Source organism: Pantherophis guttatus, chromosome 2 (genome assembly GCF_059756535.1).
Source record: "Pantherophis guttatus breed Tessera chromosome 2, ASM5975653v1, whole genome shotgun sequence".
Taxonomy (NCBI): Eukaryota; Metazoa; Chordata; class Lepidosauria; order Squamata; family Colubridae; genus Pantherophis; species Pantherophis guttatus.
Genome location: NC_142064.1, coordinates 185,150,235 through 185,168,711, shown reverse-complemented (window position 1 = coordinate 185,168,711; position 18,477 = coordinate 185,150,235). Strand labels below are relative to the sequence as shown.

Genomic DNA, 18,477 nt, shown 5'->3' with positions numbered 1-18,477 from the left:
AGGCTTGTCAATTATGCATGAAATTCTGACATATTCTTAATAGATGGGGATTTTATTTATGATGTTTATGGAATTAGCAATGCCTTGTGATCAAACAATGTTTTCCAAGATTGTTTTATTCCAGATACATGTTTCATGGCTGCTGAAGTTTGGAGATCACAGGAAAGTCTTCTGCATTTGATACTAATTTAATAACAAAATTAAATTTATTCTGTCGGATAAAGTCGCTCAGATTCGGATGGACCTGGACTCTGATTGGGCAATTCCAACCGAGATGACGGGGGCAGGTCTTAGTCCTATTGTGTGGGATGAGTTTGAGCCTGTGACTCCTGAGGAAGTGGACAAGGCTGTAGGAGCGATAAGTTCCTCCACTTGTTTGTTGGACCCGTGCCCCTCCTGGCTGGTTTCGGCCAGCAGGGAGGTGACACAAGGCTGGTCTCAGGCTTTAGTTAACACGTTCTTCCCGCAACCGTTAAAGGAAGCAGTTGGAAGGCCCCTCCTCAAGAAGCCTTCCCTGGATCCAGCAGAATTAAAGAACTTTCGTCCAGTCTCCAACCTACCCTTTGCGGGAAAGGTTGTAGAGAAAGTGGTGGCACTTCAGCTCCTGCGGTCATTGGAGGAAACAGATTATCTAGACCCTTTTCAGTCTGGCTTCAGGCCTGGCTATAGGATGGAAACTGCTTTGGTCACGCTGATGGATGATCTCTGGCGAGCTTGAGATGGGGGTCATTCCTCCATCTTGGTGCTACTTGACCTCTCAGCGGCTTTCGATACCATTGACCATGGTATCCTTCTGGGACGACTAAGAGAGCTGGGAGTGGGAGGCACCATGTTACAGTGGTTCTTCTCCTATCTCTCTGGTCGGTCACAGTCGGTGTTGGTAGGAGGACAGAGATCGACCCCTACACCCCTCATTTGCGGGGTGCCTCAGGGCTCAGTCCTCTGTCCCCTCCTATTTAACATCTACATGAAGCCACTGGGTGAGATCATCCGACGATACGGGGTGAGGTATCAGCAATACACTGATGATACCCAGCTGTATATCTCTACCCCGCGTCAATTCAGTGATGTGGTGGATGTGATGTGCCAATGCCTGGAGGCTGTGAGAGTCTGGATGGGAGTCAACAAGCTCAGACTTAACCCAGACAAGACCGAGTGGCTGTGGGTACTGCCTCCTAAAGACTATGTTGATTGTCCATCCTTGGTTCTGGGGGGGGGAGAAATTGTCCCCCGCAGAATGGGCTCGCAATTTAGGTGTCCTCCTAGACTCACAGCTAAGATTAGAGCAACATCTGACAGCTGTGGCTAGGGGGGCCTTTGCACAGGTTCGCCTGGTGCACCAATTGCGACCCTACTTGGATCAGGAGGCTCTCCTCACAGTCATTCATGCCCTTGTCACCTCACGGTTAGATTATTGCAATGCGCTCTACATGGGGCTACCCTTGAAAAGTGTTCGGAAACTACAGTTGGTCCAGAACACAGCCGCGCGAACTGTCGTGGGTGCACCTAGGTACACCCACATTACACCAATTCTCCACAAGCTGCACTGGCTCCCTATTGGTCTCCAGGCACAATTCAAGGTGTTGGTTATTACCTTTAAAGCCCTACATGGCTCAGGGCCAGGTTATCTTCGAGACCGCCTTCTACTGCATAGCTCCCAGCGACCGGTAAGATCCCACAGAGTTGGTCTCCTCCGGGTCCCATCAGCTAAATAATGCCGGGTGGTGGGCCCGCGGGGGAGGGCCTTCTCTGTGGCTGCCCCAGCACTCTGGAACCAGTTACCTCCTGAGGTCCGGACCATCCCCACCCTATTAGCCTTCCGAAAAGCGATGAAGACCTGGCTTTTCCGGCAGGCCTGGGGCCGTTGATCTTGCTTTGCAATCTGATGAGATCTGGCCATGAATGGTGTGAATGTGTTTTAATATCTTTAATGTTTTTAATTTTTAAGTGTTTTTATAGTGATTTTTGAGTGTATTGTGAGCCGCCCTGGGTCTTCGGAGAGGGGCGGCATATAAATTGAATAAATAAATAAATAAATAAATAAATAAATAAATAAATAAATAAATAAATAAATAAATAAATAAATAAATAAAAGTGGAAGCTGCTAGTTTTCTATAGAAAATAAGATACTTTCATTTCAGGTCCTAATTTTTTTAGAATTAAATTCCTTACAGAATCAGACTATAATTCTTTTATTTCCATGTCTATATTAAAATTTCATATCCATTCATGTGCAGTTCATCAAAAAAATATAGACATTTCAGGCACACTTTTCTTTAAAATATACAATTGTATATATTCACAGGCTGCTGCACATTGATTTGAAAGCTGCCAATTAAGTAAATTTACATTAAAATGCAAATTGAACAAATACTTCATGACAGACAGACAGAAAAAAGAAATGACAGGACCCTAAAACTTGCTGCAGTTCATTCTCATATCAAAATTAATGATTCTTCTTTATTGATAAATAAAGCTTATAGCTGTCATCTCATCCTTTAGAACAAACCCAGATCAAAGACAATAGATCATACTTGCCAATGAAAAGGCCTTGACAGATATAGTCTGCAAGCATGAGTTTCATGTTCAAATGCAATTTCTGCTTTTTGATTATATCCATCCAAGAGTGGAAATATTACCAGTAATCATCTTGAGTCAGGGAGATGACATCCTTTTAATCTGGAATTTTTTTTGCAACAGTATAAAACTTTGCAATTGAGCCCAAATTCAATCTGTTGTATAAGCAGGTCTGCTTTTCCACTATGTAATAGGCTAACAACTCTGAAACCTCTATGTCAATAAGAAACAGATGGAGTAGAACATAGATTTAATATAATACATGTTTTTTACAGAAAGATGAAGAATCATTTACCTGTTTAGATTCTGGAAATATCTTGTGATTTTGAGGCCGAACATACCAGAATTCAGATAATTAAGGTAATTAATTAATTAATTAATTAATTAATTAAGGAAACATTTAAATCATGGATATAATGAAGGCAAGTTTCCCCAACTGAATTCTGACTGTAAGTGTAGGTTTCTTGTGGCATGAGTAATAGCAGCTTGGAAGAGTTTGGCTGGGCCTGGCTGAATCCCTCTTCCTCTTCATGTCATACATCTAATCCAATCTCTAATGCAGATGTATTACCATGCATTGGTAAACTGTATATTCCAACCCAAGAATTCTTAAGTCCATGTATACTTTGATCTTGAGTTGTATGCCATTTTAAAAGCAAAATAGGAGAGCTGCTGTCTGTTAATTATTCTATGAAAATTGAAAAGTGGACATTTACCATACCTCTGCATTTCTTACCTTTAACCTTTCTGTTACACCATCAGTGAAACTGACTGTGAATTCAGCAATTTTGGGCACTCTAAGTTTTCCTTTGTTCTTCTGGTCTGGTTGATATTCTGTTCTTGTTTTCACAATCACCTAGACACAAAAATTGACATCTTCAGTTTTCCTCAGCCAAAAGGGAAATATGTAGTTTCATTAAAGAACTGGTTTTCAATAAGTCATCTCTGGGAATAACTTTATGTATGCAGAAATCATTGTTGTAGGTAAAAAATACACACATGCATACACAGAAAGAAACAATGAAGGTTAAATAAATGAACTGACAACATTTTCTATGATAGTGAGAGACTAAACTAAGTCACTCTCCTTAAACCTACTAGTGTCCTGCACTTCACATCTGAGGATAAGGAAAAATGAAAAAAATCCATTTATTTCAGAAAACGACATGGGATAAATGTTAGGACTATTAAAAACTATGTAGCTGAACATCAGCCATTCTGGCCCTGAATTTCAGCAGGGATGCTGTGAGAATCATAGGTTAAGGCCTGAGCCTTACCCCTGACTACTTTGGAAAGTATGGCATTTGGGGAGTCCATTTTGCAAAGACAACCATCCCATACATCATAAGAGTCCCTTATTTGATGAAGTACATCTTACTTAGCCACATCATGTCTTATTTGGCTTATCTAAAGCAACGTTTATATTTCTCATTATAAATATTTTGTTCAACCAATTTTCTGCCAGTGTTGCCAATTAATAATCCATAAATCAAATGAATGGGAATATGAAGACTGCACTTCAAATGATAGTTTTGTATAGGATTTCTCCTTCTATTTCTTGCTCCACCTTCTTCAGGAATATCCAATGACATTGGAACAAGGCTTCAGCCATACTAGGTGTTGCTGAAATCTGACTAGTCTAGTATAACAGTCAATTGGATAGAAATAGAATAGAATAGAATAGAATAGAATAGAATAGAATAGAATAGAATAGAATAGAATAGAATAGAATAGAATAGAATAGAATAGAATTCTTGATTGGCCAAGTGTGATTGGACACCCAAGGAATTTGTCTTGGTGCATATGCTCTCAGTGTACATAAAAGAAAAGATATGTTCGTCAAGAATCATAAGGTAAAACACTTAATGATAGTCATAGGGTACAAATAAGCAATCAAATATTAGGAAACAGTCAATATAAATCATAAGGATACAAGCAACAAAGTTACAGTCATACAGTCATAAGTGGAAGGAGATGGGTGGTGGGAATGATGAGAAGATTAATAGTAGTGCAGACTTAGTAAATAGTTTGACAGTGTTGAGGGAATTATTTGTTTAGCAGAGTGATGGCGTTCGGGGAAAAACTGTTCTTGAATTAAAACGAATTAGAAAATATTCTCAGGAAAACATGCATTTGATTTGAGAAGCAATGTATATGAGCCACGGTGGTGAAGTGGTTAGAATGCAGCACTGCAGGCTACTTCTGCTGACTGCCAGCTGACTGCAATTTGGCAGTTCAAATCTCACCAGGCTCAAGGTTGATTCAGCCTTCCGTCCTTCCAAGGTGAGTAAAATGAGGACCCAAACTGTTGGGGGCAATATGCTGACTCTGTAAACCTCATAGAAAGGGCTGTACAAGCACTATGAAGTGGTATATAAGTCTAAGTACTATTGCTTTTATGTGTGCTCCAACACTCTTGTTCTTTTCAAATCTAAAGCATAGGATAACCTTTATGGTTAATGGCAGGTAAAGGTAGCATAGCAACTTTCTGGCATAATGTGGTACCACAGCATTCCTTCCATTTGAAATACAACACATGCTTAGAATTTGCACATTCAAAATTAACATAGAGTATAATATTTTCTCCTTCTAATCTACAACAAATATTGAAGTAGTTCTAAAGCATGCAACAGTTGTTACATGCTGGACAGTGAAATTACCTAAAAGGAGGATGGACAAAGCTATTTACTGCTATGTCTAAAATGACTCAACTATATCATTCAACCAAGTATTATTTTAGGATACCACTATGATATCCTTTAAATCTTATCCATGTTCCATAACTTTCTATGTTTAGAACATAGCATCTAACTGGGATTCTGATAGTCCTACACATTTTTAAGAACCGTTGCTAAAGCTGTTTAAAAATATGTTGGATGCCACCTACCATGTTTATTAATCCTATAAACAGCAAACTTTATGGCTAATGTTAGATGAGCAATTTCCACTTCAATTCACTTATATAATATACATATAAACACTTCTAACACTGTATTATATTTTGCATTGGCCTTAGATAGTTAGCTACTTTGGAAGCTATTTTTGGCTGAGAAAATGAGATATAAAAGAAATAACAGAACTATGTGTGGATAACGAAACAAATGTTGGAATTTCATCCAGAATTTGGGTGCCAAGCCAGATGGTTTTGTTCCAGAGGCTACAAAATTTGGAGAGCTGCCATTTTCACATCAATCATCAATGAATAATTTTAGACTATGTTTTCTGCATTGTCTTATTTTTAACAGCTGGCAAAGTCACTAATAATTGAGAATCCACACTTCATATCTTAATGTGAGTGCATTCCTTCAAAATAGAATTGGAAATACTATTTTTGATATTTACTTTCAAGATTTATACATGAAGGAAGGCAGTTTTGCTTTGCCAATTGTTTTGCTTTGCCAAAAAGCAAATTGTTTTGCCTTACCAAAAAAAAATATACTATAGTCATTGCCCTTAATAATATATATCTCTGGACAAATAACTTTTCTGCTGAAAATTCTAAGCAGAACAGATTGCTAATAATTTCTTGTAAATTATTCTATTTACTACTCATCTCCAATCCATTTGCTCTCAAAACTCATTGTTCTATTGGCAGCCCAAAACTAGGCCATTTACTCAGAAAGAAAATCCATTAAGATTGATGTGACTTACTTCTAAATAAGTTTGAAAGGAGCACGTTTAAATTCTTCCCTAAAACTATAATGGTTTCCTAGGTAATCTTTGTGTACCCTGAGTGTAAGAAGGGTGTGATGCCTACTACAAAGATGAAGGGAGAACCATGGACAAAATTACCTAGTTTTGTAACAAGGACAAAATTTGAATTATTTGAAAAATCTATTGTTTTCTATTTGTAGTATATTTACAAGGAGATGGCCTCAATTTTTAATTTCAAAACAGATAGGCATGAAGCATTGGTTTTATAGTATCTCCGCAGTATACCAGCAATGTAAATTCTGCTTCTTAAAGAGATGAAGTCTGAGCAGAAAATTGGAAGCATTCCTTGAATATTTTTCTAAATATATGGAAGAAAAGATGACCAATGTAAAGAGGAGAGAGCAGCGTGCTTTGTTATAAGATGCTCTATTTGTAAAAAAAAAAAGAAAAGAAAAGAAAAGAAAAGAAAGAAAGAAAAAAGTATTTGCTTCAAAATTCCTTGATATAGATTTATTGTCCATAGTTTCAGTTCATAAAATAGAAACTGTGTCCTATAAAGGGAGAAAGAAATGCCATGTGAATTTTGTGTCTAATTTATTTTCCTACCTTCTGGTATCTGGGAACATGAGGTTTGATTGTCCAATGCCCATCTTTACTAGCAATACATTGTTTCTGTGTATAATACAAAATGTTGATTATTACCTCTAAATCCTTATATGGCTTTGGGTTTGCATCTGCATGCAAGCAGATAATGCCTGCTGAAGCTCCCAACTTATTCGGTGTGAGTACACATGGAAATAAATATTCTCGGGGCGGGGGCCGTCCCTTTTTACAGAATCATTTATAAGACTAACCCTTATGGCCTTCTGGAGATTTATGAAGAGTTGGTTATTGCAGAAGGTATTTGGAGATTGATTTATTTTTTCTGAAAGAAATGTAGCACCATCTGAGGAATACTACCCTCAGATTTATTGTTATTATCACTGTTGGTTTGTTGTGTTTTTTTTTCTTATGTATTTCTACTAATAGAATAGAATGTGTTTATGATTTTTCTTCTTCTGTGCATGTCCAAGATGGCGCTCCGACGCTGAGTCTCGGCTTCTTGGGGGCGATACCTCGGCTTGGGGGGGCTCAGGGGGGTCATTTCGAATATCTATGACCCCCCGCCCGGGCAAAGCAGCATCTGAGGAGCCCGTTAGGAGCTTTGTCGGCTCCCCGGACCATCCCAGCTCTGAGGGGGATGACGTCGGGACGGCGGTGGGTGATGGTGCCCTGCAGCCTGCAGGGGAGAGGCACTAGCGGCGGCAGCCACGGGCGATCATGGCGGCGGCGGTGGCAGCTCCTGGATGACGTCGGCGTTGTGAGGCCCCTACAGAGGTTCCCCACGCCCCTGGATGCCTCGAGGTGGATCTTTGGAGGCAGGGGGCGGCTGGGGATGTCCATGGGGGGCCGATGGCAACGATGACGATGGGGACTGTGATGGCCGCGGCGGTGACCATGGCGATGGCGCCGAGGTTGGGGCGGCTCCCAAGGGCCTACAGACTTCCAAACAGACGGCACAGGACCCTTCAGCAGTGGATTTAGATCTGATTTCGGGGTGACTGGAGAGTATGTGACCCTTGGGGGAAGGGTTACCTCCAGGGAGACCCAGAGACCCCCCCCCAGGGTGAGCTGGATAGGGGGGGATGAAATAGGGGAGCTTTACCCACTAGAATGGAAGGTTGATGGTTACTGGGGCTGGAAAATGACTACAAACTTATGCGGTTTGAATCCCCCCCCCCCTCCTCCTTCCTTCGGACTGAGTTTTGGCCTATTGGCCTATTACGATCATAGCTTCCCATCCATCTTGGCCTGCTGAACTACTCCTAATTTTTCCCCACTTCCATCTGGCCTGTCTGGATTCCCTACCATGTAGAACTCTTTGACGAACATTTACGAACTTAAACCTCCTTTGAGCTGAATATTGGATTCCCTGATGCCGCTAATCCCAGGAGGGATACTGGTTCTATGGACATAAGGCCCGAGGAGGTGGAATATGGCTATCCTCACCCCTGAGCTTTCTATCAAAGTCTCCATGGGTTGGCCTTGGTGAGAGACGGCCGCCCTGGAAACTTTTGGGGTCGAATGATATGCACCTCCTAAGCCACTGTCGTGAGAGGACAGTGGAGCTTGGCGACCTGACCATGGACTGGAATTTTCCCTATGTCTGTAACATCAGCGGTCCCCCATCCTTGGACTGTTTCCCTTGATGACTATATGTATTCAGTGTTGGAACTCCTCACCCTGCGAGATTCTCCCCTCTCGCAGGTTTGGCCCCCCCACATTATCGAGGGCCTATCTCGATGACGGACTTTGGAGTCCGGAGAGATGGCATGGAGCAAGGAAGAATTTATGGGGCTTTTTAGGGAAATTTTTTAAGATTTTAAGGGGTTCTGGGGGGGGTGTAATTATTCTTTTAAAGATACTGGGAAGACGACTATGGCGGATGGGGGGGGGAAATCCACCAGGGTCAGAGCCATGCCCGGCACAGGGTAATGATTTGGGGGGCACCGGACGAGGGATTGGGAAAGGAATGGGGGACGATATCTATGAGGGCTGTACCATCGGCATGGTAGATGGGAGGGGCAGATATGGCAGGAGCAGGGGACCACATCAGGTGTTGGGGGCTCGCACTCACTGTCTGAGAGCAATTGCTTGCCCCGGTCCCCAAGGCTCTGCTCGGATACTAGGTGGCTTATATACTCAGGAGCTGGGCCTTCAGCTGATGCTGTGCAATGCCAGGTCCATGGTCAATAAGGCCCCCCTCATTCACGATCTTATACAAGAGGGAGGAGCGGACCTGGCGGGTATTACGGAGACCTGGTTGGGCCCGGAGGATGGCGTCCCTCTGGTTGAAATGTGCCCACCAGGCTTCAGAGCATTCCATCAGCCGAGGGCCCAGGGGAGGGAAGGGGGGGTGGCAGTTATTATTAACGAGGATCTGGGTCCGAGGCAGACCACTGTGCCTCAGGTAGCCGGATCTGAGTCCCTCCTTGTGAGGTGGGGGCGTGAGATCCAGATGGGCTTGTTGCTTACGTACCTGGCTCCCTGCCGCGTGGCAACAGCCCTACCTGAGCTACTCGACGTGATAGCCACGGTGGCAGTAGATACACCCAGGCTTTTAGTCATAGGTTATTTCAACTTGCCATCCATTGGTGAAACATCTGAGGTGGCTCAGGAGTTCATGGCTTCCATGACGGCCATGGACCTGACCCAGTTAGTTCATGGCCCTACTCACAGGGGAGGTCCCACTCTGGACTTGATTTTTGTCTCTGGCCAGTGGTTGAGTGGTCTTGTTATAGGGGATATAGACATGGAACCCTTGTCATGGACTGACCACTCACTCCTTCGCCTAGATCTTCGAACCGCAACCCCTCGCCGCAGGGAGGTGGACCCAATTAGATGGATCCACCCCAGGCGCCTGATGGATCCTGATAGGTTCCAGACGGAGCTTGGGCCATTTCCTGAGGATCTAGCACATGACTCGGCCGAGGACCTGGTAGCCGCCTGGGATCGGGCGGCTGGTGGGGCCTTGGACCGAGTCGTGCCTTTGCGGCCTCTGACCCGATGCTGATCCCGTGCGGCTCCTTGGTTTACTGAGGAGCTGAGGGAAATGAAGCGCCGGAAAAGACGCCTGGAGAGCAGTTGGAGGGCCAGTCTCGCTGAATCTGATCGAACACTGGTAAGGTCGCATATTAAGGCCTACCTAGTGGCGATAAAGACGGCAAGGTCTAACTACTTTTCCGCCTCTATTGCATCATCAGGGAATCGTCCGGCCGCCCTGTTTAGGGTGACCCGCTCCCTGCTCCATCCAGGAGTGCGGGAGGATCCCTTAGAAGGCAGGGCGGAGGATTTCGGACAATACCTGTATGACAAAATCACTCAGATCCGGGGGGATTTGGACTCTGACTGGGTAGATCAGGGCAGGGTGATGAGGAACAGTCTTGAAAATGTTATCTGGGAGGAGTTTGATGCTGTGACTCCCGATGATTGTGGACAGGATTTTGGGGAGACTTAGTGCGGCCACATGTTTACTGGACCCGTGTCCCTCCTGGTTGGTACTGGCTTCCCGGGAGGTTACACGAGGCTGGCTTCAGGGCGTCATTAATGCTTCGTTGAGTGAGGGTCACTTCCCCGCTGCCCTGAAAGAGGCAGTGGTGAGGCCTCTCCTCAAGAAGCCGTCCCTGGATCCGGCAATATTGGCTAACTATCGTCCTGTCTCCAACCTTCGCTTCATTGCGAAGGTTGTTGAGAGTGTGGTTGCGCAACAGTTTCCGCAATTCCTGGAGGAAACATCCTATCTAGATCCGTTCCAGTTGGGTTTCAGGTCTGGGCACAGCACGGAAACGGCATTGGTCGCGTTGGTGGATGATCTCTGGAGGGCTCAGGACAGGGGTTGTTCCTCTGTTCTGGTCCTATTAGATCTCTCAGCGGCTTTTGATACCATCGACCATGGTATCATGCTGCACCGGCTGGAAGAGTTGGGGGTGGGAGGTGTGTTGCGGTGGTTCTCCTCCTTTCTCTCCGACCGGTCGCAGTTTGTGTTGGCAGGGGGGCAGAGGTCGACCTCGAGGCCTCTCATCTGTGGAGTGCCACAGGGATCGGTCCTCTCGCTCCTTCTGTTCAACATTTATGTGAAGCCGCTGGGCGAGATCATCCGTGGCTTTGGGGTGAGATACCATCAGTACGCTGATGACACCCAGCTGTACATCTCCACCCCAGGCCACCCCAACGATGCCCTTGAAGTGATGTCCCAGTGCCTGGAGGCTGTGCGGATCTGGATGGGGAGGAACAGGCTCAAGCTCAACCCTTCCAAGACTGAGTGGCTGTGGCTCCTGGCATCCCGATATAGTCAGTTGACTCCATCACTGACTATTGGGGGCGAGTCTTTGGCCCCCACTGAAAGGGCTCACAATCTGGGAGTCCTCCTGGATAGGCAGCTGTCTTTGGAGGAACATCTGATGGCTGTTACCAGGGGGACCTTTTATCAGGTCCGCCTGATTCGCCAGTTGCGGCCCTTTCTCGATCGGGATTCCTTGTGCACAGTCACTCACGCCCTCGTCACCTCTCACCTTGACTACTGCAATGCTCTCTACATGGGGCTCCCCTTGAAGAGCACCCGGAGGCTCCAGCTGGTCCAGAATGCAGCAGCGCAGGTAGTGATGGGAGCAACATGGCGCTCCCATGTAACACCGCTCCTGCGCGAGCTGCACTGGCTCCCGGTGGTCTTCTGGGTGCGCTTCAAGGTGTTGGTTATCACCTTTAAAGTGCTCCATGGCATAGGGCCTAGCTATCTGCGAGACCGCCTGCTGCTACCGATGACCTCCCATCGACCCGTACGCTCCCACAGAGAGGGCCTCCTCAGGGTGCCATCAGCCAAACAATGTAGGCTGGTGACCCTCAGGGGGAGGGCCTTCTTGGTGGGGGCTCCTACCCTCTGGAATCAGTTGCCCCCGGAGATAAGGAGAATCCATGACCTCAATGCCTTCCGTCGTTCCCTTAAAACCCATCTTTTCCAGCAAGCCGGGTTGGCTTAAGAAGAAATTTTTAAATTCTTTTAATCAGTCTGTGATTTCTTAACTTTCAGGCCAAAATGTATATATATTTTTAAATGTTTTTAATATTTGTATTCTATGTTTTTTATCTTGGCTGTACACCGCCCTGAGTCCTCAGGGAGAAGGGCGGTATATAAATTGGAAAAAATTAAATTAAATTAAATTAAATTAAATTAAATTAAATTAAATTAAATTAAATTAAATTAAATTAAATTAAATTAAATTAAATTAAATTAAATTAAATTAAATTAAATTAAATTAAATTAAATTAAATTAAATTAAAATTGAAATGGAAGAAAGAAGGACCCTTCCGGTCGCTATATTCTATCAGATCCTGCAGAGTAGAGTCCCATTTTTATCTGGGAAATGTTGGGGTGGAGGGACATAGTTGGGTTTTAAAGAGAGCTCAGGGTTTTCCACAAGAATCTGCTAAATAGCAGCTTGGAATAGGCATCTGGCTTGGGCTTTGGACTGGATTGCTGCTATGTAGCCTTTCTTTCTGCACAGATCCCAGATGCACCTGTGTTTTCTGAGGATATCTGGGAAATAAAGCACAAAAAGAGCTGAGAAACTCTGGGAAATGGAGTCAAGCTTGTGCTTTGCTTTGCTTTGCTTTGCTTTGCTTTGCTTTGCTTTGCTTCGCTTCGCTTCGCTTCGCTTCGCTTCGCTTCGCTTCGCTTCGCATCAATGTGTTTGGTTGGTTTTTCCATTTTGCTCTTCTGCTCTGCTGTATTCTTTTTACATGTTGTTGTTTTCTATTTATTAGCTACCCAGAATTGTTTATTGGCTATGAATTAAAAATAATTAATTAATATGTATACATTTATTGTTTATTAATATGTATACATTTATTGGGGACACGGTGGCTCAGTGGCTAAGATGCTGAGCTTGTCGATAGAAAGGTCGACAGTTCAGCAGTTCAAATCCCTAGTGCTGTGTAATGGGGTGAGCTCCCATTACTTGTCCCAGCTTCTGCCAACCTAGCAGTTCGAAAGCATATAAAAAATGCAAGTGGAAAAATAGGGACCACCTTTGGTGGGAAGGTAACAGCGTTCTGTGCGCCTTTCTTGTTTAGTCATGCCAGCCACATGACCATGGAGACATCTTTGGACAGTGCTGGCTCTTCAGCTTTGAAACAGAGATGAGCACTGCCCCCTAGAGTTGGGAACAACTAGCACATATGTGTGAGGGGAACCTTTACCTTTACCTTTTATACATTTATCTGTTAGTTTCTTGCCCTCAGAGATATCAGAGGGAAGGGGAGCCAATGACAAAAGCAACATTGCTCTACAAATTCAATTCTCCTTCTATGTGCATTATGCCATCATGAGCATGTACACAAAGGGAGGAGTTTGCATCAAAACAGCACAATGGTGCTTTTATCAGAGCTGTGGACACCTCTCTTTGCCTTATTTATAGTACAAAAGAGGTTTCAGAGGTAAGAATGGGACAGTTTTGAGAGATGTCACACATCAATAAATCAATGGCTTGAGGTTTGAGGTTTCAGGAAGGTTTTTTTCCCCAAAAAATCATCTCAGAAATAAAGGTGTGTCGCCAAGAGGTGAATTTGCAAGCTGTCTGGGCTTCTCCACTTTGCTAATCCATATTACACTAACAATAACAACAGCATTAGTATGTATAAATAACCCTTTAATTTTAACAGCACAATTGAATAAAGGGACTGAGACTTCACCAATGAAGTAATAAATATTATATAATACAGAAGTAACATGGGTACAACAGGATAAAGCAGGGGTGAAATCCAGCAGGTTCTGACAGGTTCTGGAGAACCGGTAGCGGAAAGTTTGAGTAGTTTGGAGAACCGGCAAATATCACCTCTGGCTGGCCCCAGAGTGGGGTGGGAATGGAGATTTTGCAATATCCTTCCCCTGGAGCGGGGTGGGAATGGAGATTTTAAGTATCCTTCCCCTGCCACCAAGCCACACCCACCAAGCCACACCATGCCCATCAAACCACATCCACAGAACCGGTAGTAAAAAAAAATTAATTTCACCACTGGGATAAAGTAACAAGTATTTTTAAAATAAAAACTGTTGGACATCTCAATACAGGAGAGGTTTGGAAAGCTTGTTTTAAAAAAGTACCATATTATGCTAGTAAGATGACAAAATGTCATTAATTCTAATTATTGGCTAGGTAACATGGAACTAAGAGCTTTTAATTAAGAGTTTACCCTGAATTGGTCTTCCTGTTTATATTGAAAGTTCTTGGTGTAAATTAGATGTGATCCTCTTGAGGTGGTCCCCTGCTATTTTGTATCAACAAGTACTGTCTCATTAAACTGAAAAAAGCTCAACTTCCATTAAATTTGGTGAGACCTCTCTTTCCTTTCCTGTTTTCCACTTATATTCCTGGTTGGACCTTGATACTTATTTTCTCCATGCTTTGTAAAGCCTGGACCGTTAATTAAAGAAAATTTGATCATTAACACTAAGCTCGGTAAGGCTCTGTAAATGCATTTGTATTTACAAAGCAAATACAAATGCATCTTTTGATAAACAAGTCAAGCACTGCATTCATTCCCTTTCAACTTTGCACATCTGCAGTCCTTGGATGTTCCTTCCCCCTTCTCTAATCATAAAATGCAATGAAAGCATATCAGAACAACCTCTCTGCAATCTCTGATTCGTTTTCAAATTTAATTCCTTTGTCTCTCTCTTTCAATACGTTTCCTCTATTTAATGTATATTGATGCATTGTTGACTTCTAGAAAACTGGGCAAGAGTTTACTGATGTTAAAAACCCTCCAAAAATATTTCATAGCAGACCTACTCGTTTTATAGACCACATCCAGACTGTCCCTATCTGGCCTACAGTGGCTTGACGTTGGCAGGGAGCAGGATGTCATCAATGGGCACGAAACAGTGTTGGTGGAGGGTGTGGCAGTGGCCCTCCACAACAGGTGCACTTTCTCATGTGGCCCATTGGGAAATTAATTGCCCATGCCCATTTTATATAACACCCAGACACATGTAAACCTCTAGTGTTTGGATATTAATTTTGCAGGAAGAAATAGCATATCTCATCTTTTGACTTAGAAGGCTGGCATTTTAATGGCCTTCCTGGAAACCAGCAGAAAATGGGACTATTCTGATATCTGGAAGAATGTTTCTCTACAGAAGGTGGTAACAATCCTAAAGGCTCATTTCCATAATCCCTGAAGATGCCATTCTCTGAGAAAAAGAATGAGGAGGCAGCCCCAGCCTAACAGAGGATATTGACCAGATGAATACTATGAAGAGTTGCTGGTCCCTCTGATCTCCAAACATTCAGCCGCAAAGGGTTTTAAAGGTGATAGCAGAGGTAGTATTCAGCAGTTCTGACTATTCCGCTACCAGTTCTGGAGAACTGGTAATGGAAATTTTGAATAGTTCGGAGAACCGGTAAATGCCACCTCTGACTGGCTTCACCCCCATCTATTCTCTGCCTCCTGAGTCCCAGCTGATTGGGAGGAAATGGGGTTTTTGCAGTCACCTTTCCCTGGAGTGGGGAGGGAATGGAGATTTTACAGTGTTTACAGATTTTACCCAGTGAAATTCTGTGGATGTGGGAGGATGAGATTCTAAATCTTCCCACTCCTAATCCAACATCATAATTACTCAGCTAAAAATTTCTTTCTCTAGATCCTATTGGATCCAGTCCAATAGGATAAAAGATTAGCCATTAAAACATAACAAAAGGATTTTCCTCAAGACCCTAAAAATAGGTTTTGATACATAAAATGCTTATCATCCCAAAGTGCCATTGATTCCCGCACTTGATGCAATAAATGATTGCCAGTTTCACAGTCCAGTAATGGGATTCAAAGAGATGTGTGGATAAATGGATGGACAGATGGATGGACAGATGGGTGGATGGATATTCATAACACACTGGTTATTTTTAAAAAGCAAATGAGCAAATGAGATAATACGTTTAACTACCCAGAGCTCTTTAAACAGAAATCTGAATGAAGGTGAAATTATTATTTAAAAGTTATGTGGGGAAAAAAATCTGATAAAAATAAGATCAAAGGAATTTATGGAAGCAGATCAGAACTGAAGCTAAGATCAATACAAGGAGCCTCCAATTACAGTCAAGCATCCCCCATGAATGTTTCATGTATAATGAAAGAGTTATGATGAAATAATGTAAGTGTGTGTCCCGACTCATAGTAGAAGACATGTATAACAAACTGGGTTCAACAAAACAGCTAAAAAAGATTGTGTCCTCTGTTTTTTTCTCACTTTTTAAATGGTTCACAATTCCATAGGTCTGTCTGTCACCCTTTGTTCCTGCTACATGCTGAAGAGGAGGAAATGCAAGCTCAGCTCCAGTTTTAATACTATTTCACAGGACATGCTGAGATAGACATACTTGCCATTTACATTCTCGTATATAACCACTTTAAAATACTAAAAATTATCTTGGTAGAATCATAGAATGATCAAGAATAAATGTGTAGAGGGAGGGGAGGGAGGGAGGGAGGGAGGGAGGGAGGGAGGGAGGAAGGAAGGAAGGAAGGAAGGAAGGAAGGAAGGAAGGAAGGAAGGAAGGAAGGAAGGAAGGAAGGAAGGAAGGAAGGGACTCTTCAACCATTAGTTATTTTCCCTAGGTAATACAGGCATCAGCAAGATATAGGGTCCTTTAAAAAGGGGGGGGGTGATTACGTATTAAAGTTATGCTCTTCAGCACAACATCCTCAAAAAGTGTTAAGTGTAAGTATTATTATCAGGCAGTGAATTGAATGCTATCCAGAGCTATGGCCATTGCATTAATTTATTCAGTCAAATTGTTAAGTTTAAAAATAAGGAATTTATCACCTGTTTAATTTTAGCAGCTAAAATAATAATCACTCGATAAAAGAAAACCTTAGACAAAGTAACAATTTAGATGTGGATCAATAAGAAGTCCACAATCAATAAAATTTCTAGAAAATACTAGAAAAGATTACAGATTAGTTCTGAATAATGAAAAATCACAATTTAGGAATCACAATTCTAACAAATCAAGGTGGATTTTATGCATTATCTGTATTGTAACAGACCCATTATCAGAAATAGTTATGGTGCAAGATAACTATTAAGAAGTTTATTGTTGGTTTCCCTTAATTTTTTTCTATACTTTTAATCATTTTATTTTTTCTTTTATTTATACACCATTGATTTATGCTATTCAGTTACTTGTTAATTTTTGCTAATTAGTAATTTTGCTGATTTTGCTAATTGCTATTGTACAAAAACAAAAAAAACCCATGGCATGATATATTAATACTTAATTTTATTTAAGAAGGCAAATCATTATGCTCTTTGGTTACGTAGGGGAGTGGAAGCTTAGGTAAATGCCTTTAGGAACTCAAATTAATAAACACCTTTTAACAAGAATTAATTGAGCCATTCCCACTGCTAAGTACTATCTAGTGCCATGCTATCATCAAAATGCATTGAAATAATATATTTCTAATATATTTCCAGACATATTGCAGGCTTCCAAATAACTACAGTTATACCTTGGTACTCGGTTGCTTTAAAACTCATTGAATTTGGAACTTGACATATTTTCATATGAAAATTTTGTCCTGGAAATTGATTTGTTTGGTATTTGTTTGGTACTTGATGCGGAAGCTAGTACTTGTCACTGTTGGCTGCCTCGTGACTCTTTTTGGCCAAAACAAAGTTAAATCACATGGTTTGTTTGGTACTCATTATTTTTAGTACTCGTCACACCTCCTAGAACCAATTAACAATAAATACCAAGATACCACCGTAGTTGTCTTTTCTCAGGCAATTCCACTTTGCAGATCCATCCATCCATCCATCCATCCATCCATCCATCCATCTATCTATCTATCTATCTATCTATCTATCTATCTATCTATCTATTATAAAATGTATATGCTGCCCATCTCACTGTCCAAAGTGACTGTATTCTTTCTAAGCGATTAAGGAGAATGTGATGCCCATGAAACACAAAAACATGCACCAATCTGATCTTCAAGCTACATCACCTTTTCTCCCTATAAACAATTCCCAAGGAAGATATTGCTCAATCATGACTGGGGAGATATAGTCACAAGCAAAAATAGTAGAAAATACAGTTTATCTTCTAAGATAGGGGTCCCCAACCCCTGGGCCTTGAGCCTTCCGGAACCAGAAGTGGCAGGTAAGTGTGTGCTCGTTGGCTCCATTTGCGCAAGCTTGCCCACCGCATGTGCAGAGAACCATCATGTCCCCCTCCCCAACCAGTCTGCAAAGCCACAAAAACCTGGGGGACTCTGTTCTAGGATCTTTGGGAGAAGTATTTCTAATGATGGGAGTGATGCAGTGATGAGATTCAAGAAATTTTACTACCGATTCTATGGGCATGGCTTGGTGGGCGTGGCAGGGGAAGGATACTGTAAAATCTCCATTCCCTCCCCACTCCAGGGAAAGGTTACTGCAAAATCCCCATTTCCTCCCAATCAGCTGGGACTCGGGAGGCAGAGAATAGATGGGGGTGGGGCCAGTCAGAGGTGGTATTTACCAGTTCTCTGAACTACTCAAAATTTCCACTACCAGTTCTCCAGAACTGGTCAGACCCTGCTGAATACCACCTCTGGAGTGATGGATTTCTTCCCCCCACCCCCAGCCATTTTATTACTTTCCAATAGGTC

General features: G+C 42.6%; 1 protein-coding gene across 1 annotated transcript in view; it reads right to left on the bottom strand.

Annotated features, from left to right (window-relative positions):
- The window catches only part of NSG2 (neuronal vesicle trafficking associated 2), a 65,922-nt gene that overhangs the window by 33,056 nt on the left and 14,389 nt on the right, over positions 1-18,477 (bottom strand). Inside the window, exon 3 of the mRNA XM_034405345.3 lies at positions 3,314-3,433. Coding sequence (XP_034261236.1) covers positions 3,314-3,433 — 120 coding nt within the window. The remainder of the gene's footprint in view (positions 1-3,313; positions 3,434-18,477) is intronic.